General features: G+C 40.1%; 1 protein-coding gene across 1 annotated transcript; it reads left to right on the top strand.

Annotated features, from left to right (window-relative positions):
* Positions 1 to 531: 531 nt before the first annotated feature.
* LOC144325285 (vomeronasal type-2 receptor 26-like) lies at positions 532 to 2,740 on the top strand. The gene is made up of 2 exons (XM_077918036.1): positions 532 to 743; positions 2,359 to 2,740. Exons 1-2 carry the CDS (start codon positions 532 to 534, stop codon positions 2,738 to 2,740), a joined length of 594 nt encoding a protein of 197 aa, XP_077774162.1.
* Positions 2,741 to 3,009: the final 269 nt, after the last annotated feature.

Here is a 3,009-nt window from a genome sequence, read left to right as displayed (position 1 = left end):
TGACAGTGATAGACCACCTAGTCTTTGGAATTACTACTTATTACTAGTGTAAAAGACGGATGGCACAGTTGTTCCCAAGCATACCACTCTGCTTCAAACAGTAGATATGCGTTCTTTCAAAAGTAGCACAAAAGGTTATCTGCCCTGTAATTATTAAAATTACTATAATCAAATCACCTGGCAAAGCACCAGAAGGCATAATGAAAAATAAAGAATCAAAAACTAATTCTGAAAAGATGAAAAGCACCCCAGTGTTCCATTGACAGCTATGGTAAGGGAGGAGAGAGGAGGCCAGGCTCTGTTATTTCAGTCAGTTTCCCTCTTTCATTGTATAGGTCAAGTTTCAAATCACTCTAGATTATTTAGCATTCAATTCCTTTTTTTGGTAACAGTGAAAGTGGATTCCTGACCCTTTAATTGGCAACAGAATTGCCAAAGTCGGCTGTCACCAAATACATCCTGTTCAAGTCAGGCTGGTGATAGTAACAATATTGTAGAGAGTAGAAGGGTAGAAGGATATTTGTGATCAGGATGTTGTTGCTGCTGCTTCTCCTACTGCTTCCCAATATGGTTCCAAAAGTGCACACTGTTGTTTGCAGCAGAAATAACCCTGTGCATATTCCCCATGAGTGGTATGAACAAGGGGACCTTATCATTGGTGGGATAGTGTCTCATATCCATTACGTATTCCCCAGCATTTCCTTCCATCAACACCCATCACACGACTTTATTGACAATCCAGTGTAAGTAAATGGACCTTAAGATTATTTCTTTTATTCCTTAGACATTTATATCCACCTAGAAAGTACTTTTGTTTTGGAAAAAATGCTATGAAAAAATATTTTAAATTAATTTTTTAAAAAACAGTCATAAGAATTTATAAGAATATTTCATTTTTGGTTCAGAGTAAAGAGGCGACACACCATAACCTGCTTCAAGTTGGACAGTATGTGTCTATTATCCAGTGAAGCATAGAAAACTCACTGAACTTCCCCAGTCAAAGAGGCAGAATTAGGGTTGTGCGAGCAGTGTACACACATTGGAGACAGAGCCATGGGAGCACTGCCTCAAAGCCAGGTAAGCCAGGCACTGGGCTTGAGTAGAGAGCCATGAGTATCTGACAAGGTTCTGGAGTCCTCCTGCCTCCTTCACAAAGCCTAGTTAGCAATTTTTCAGCTTTGAGAATTAGATGGAAGGATTCTAGGACCCTGCCAGAGCCTTGTGACTCCTTCCTAAGGGAAGGCAATGCAAGGTCTACGTGGTGCAAATTTTCAGCCTTGCAATAGGTGTCATAGTACCCAAGTCTGCCACTGCCAGTCAATCCTATAAAGCTCCATTTAAAAAGCCAAGACAGGCAAGGGTCAAGGGGTCAGTTTGACAACTTCATTTCTTCAAGCACATTCACTACATCCTCTGGCCATAATAATCAAAACTGTTCCAGCAAAAATGGAACAGAGAGTGCACAGCATACCATTTGACGTCTGAAACTGATTCCATCTCTAAAGTATTTCCAAAGACGTAGCAGCAGGCTGCTAACTTTATTAGAGAAATGCTGTCTTGGCCAGATGACAAAAGAATATTCAAGCTCTTCCAGATAGCTGGTTGTGGACGCAGTGCTGGTAAAGATGAAGATATGAAACTTCAACTGTGTTTGAGCTGATTCAGTTTCAGATCACCACCACTTGTTCTCTAGCCATTCATCCTCCTGCCCACAGTAATACATCATGGCAACCTTCTGGGTTCCAATCTCCATTTTCTGTGTCACCTACAACTTAGGCACTTTTGTGGGAGGCAAGCGGAGAGATGAGAACTATGAAGCCCAGCTTGAGCTGCATTAGTGAAGGATGGTTCAAAATGGAAGGCATGTCTAAAGTACATTGCAAACATTCAGGGATACATTTTAAATGTGCTTAGTAATAATGGGAGGAGAGCCCTTTTACCATCATCACTGCTAGCTCATCACTGGGCATTCTTCATAATCAAAATGGCAGCTGCCAATTCCTTTGTTTAATATCATACTGTTTCTATTGCTAGGGACAGCTATGTACTGACAAAGGGATATCGAACTGATTTCAATAACTGTAGCATAGCCATGTGGCACAGTTCTTGTTTCTAGTGATAAAGAGCAACATGGTTAAAGAACTAGAAGCTTCATAAGTGAAGATCTCTTCTCAACCTATGTTTTCAGACAACTAAAAAATCTAACTTGGATGGAGGAGACATCCAAACATTAACTCTAAACACACAAAGCAATTTCAATATTGACATGAATAGTTAACAGAGGCAGTTTAATCTCTAACATCTTGATGTTGTGCACTGCTTTATTCCCCATAAAATAGTAACACACTTTATTTGTAGGGTGATTAGAAAGTTCTACCAACACATCCTCGCCTTGGTGTTTGCTGTTGATGAGATCAATGGGAATCCCAAGATCTTGCCCAATGCCACGCTTGGATTCCACATCTATGATTCCTATTCTGATTCAAGGATGACCTACCAAAACACTCTGGATCTGCTCTTTAAATCACATCACTTTGTCCCCAACTACATATGTGGAATTCAGAAAAAAGTAGTAGGAGTGATTGGGGGACTTAGCTCTGACACCTCCTCATCCATGGCAGATGTCTTAGGTCTTTACAAGATTCCACAGGTACAAAAAATAGATATTTCATACCGTAGTTCACTCTACACTCCTTCCATTAGGAAGCTGATGATTCAAAAGTATCAAGTCAAAAAATGAAAATGGTTGCAATATATTGATATATTTGTGGGGGTTAGTAAGTGCATAAACCAACTTTTATGAGAGAGTCATGTTCTGAAACATGTGTGTTTAATATATTTAGTGGAGGATTGGGCTCATATTATTTCAATCCTTCAAGCATTGTCCTAGATGTCTGAAAAGCACCAATCCCAATTCATGCTTTGATAATCGCTTGCACAGGCATAAATAACTCAGGACAAGAATGGCTCTCTCCCAGCCAGGGGGGTGTAGTGGTTAAGAGCGGTAGA

Source organism: Podarcis muralis, chromosome 13 (assembly GCF_964188315.1).
Source record: "Podarcis muralis chromosome 13, rPodMur119.hap1.1, whole genome shotgun sequence".
In the NCBI taxonomy this organism is placed as follows: Eukaryota; Metazoa; Chordata; class Lepidosauria; order Squamata; family Lacertidae; genus Podarcis; species Podarcis muralis.
This window is presented reverse-complemented; position numbering and strand designations above follow the sequence as displayed.

Excerpts from the sequence above, each read along its gene's own strand:
- LOC144325285 (XM_077918036.1), top strand. The coding sequence starts at position 532 with ATGTTGTTGCTGCTGCTTCTCCTACTGCTTCCCAATATGGTTCCAAAA. Across the intron at positions 744-2,358 it reads GACTTTATTGACAATCCAGT|GGTGATTAGAAAGTTCTACC; the intron begins GTAAGTAAATGG and ends CTTTATTTGTAG.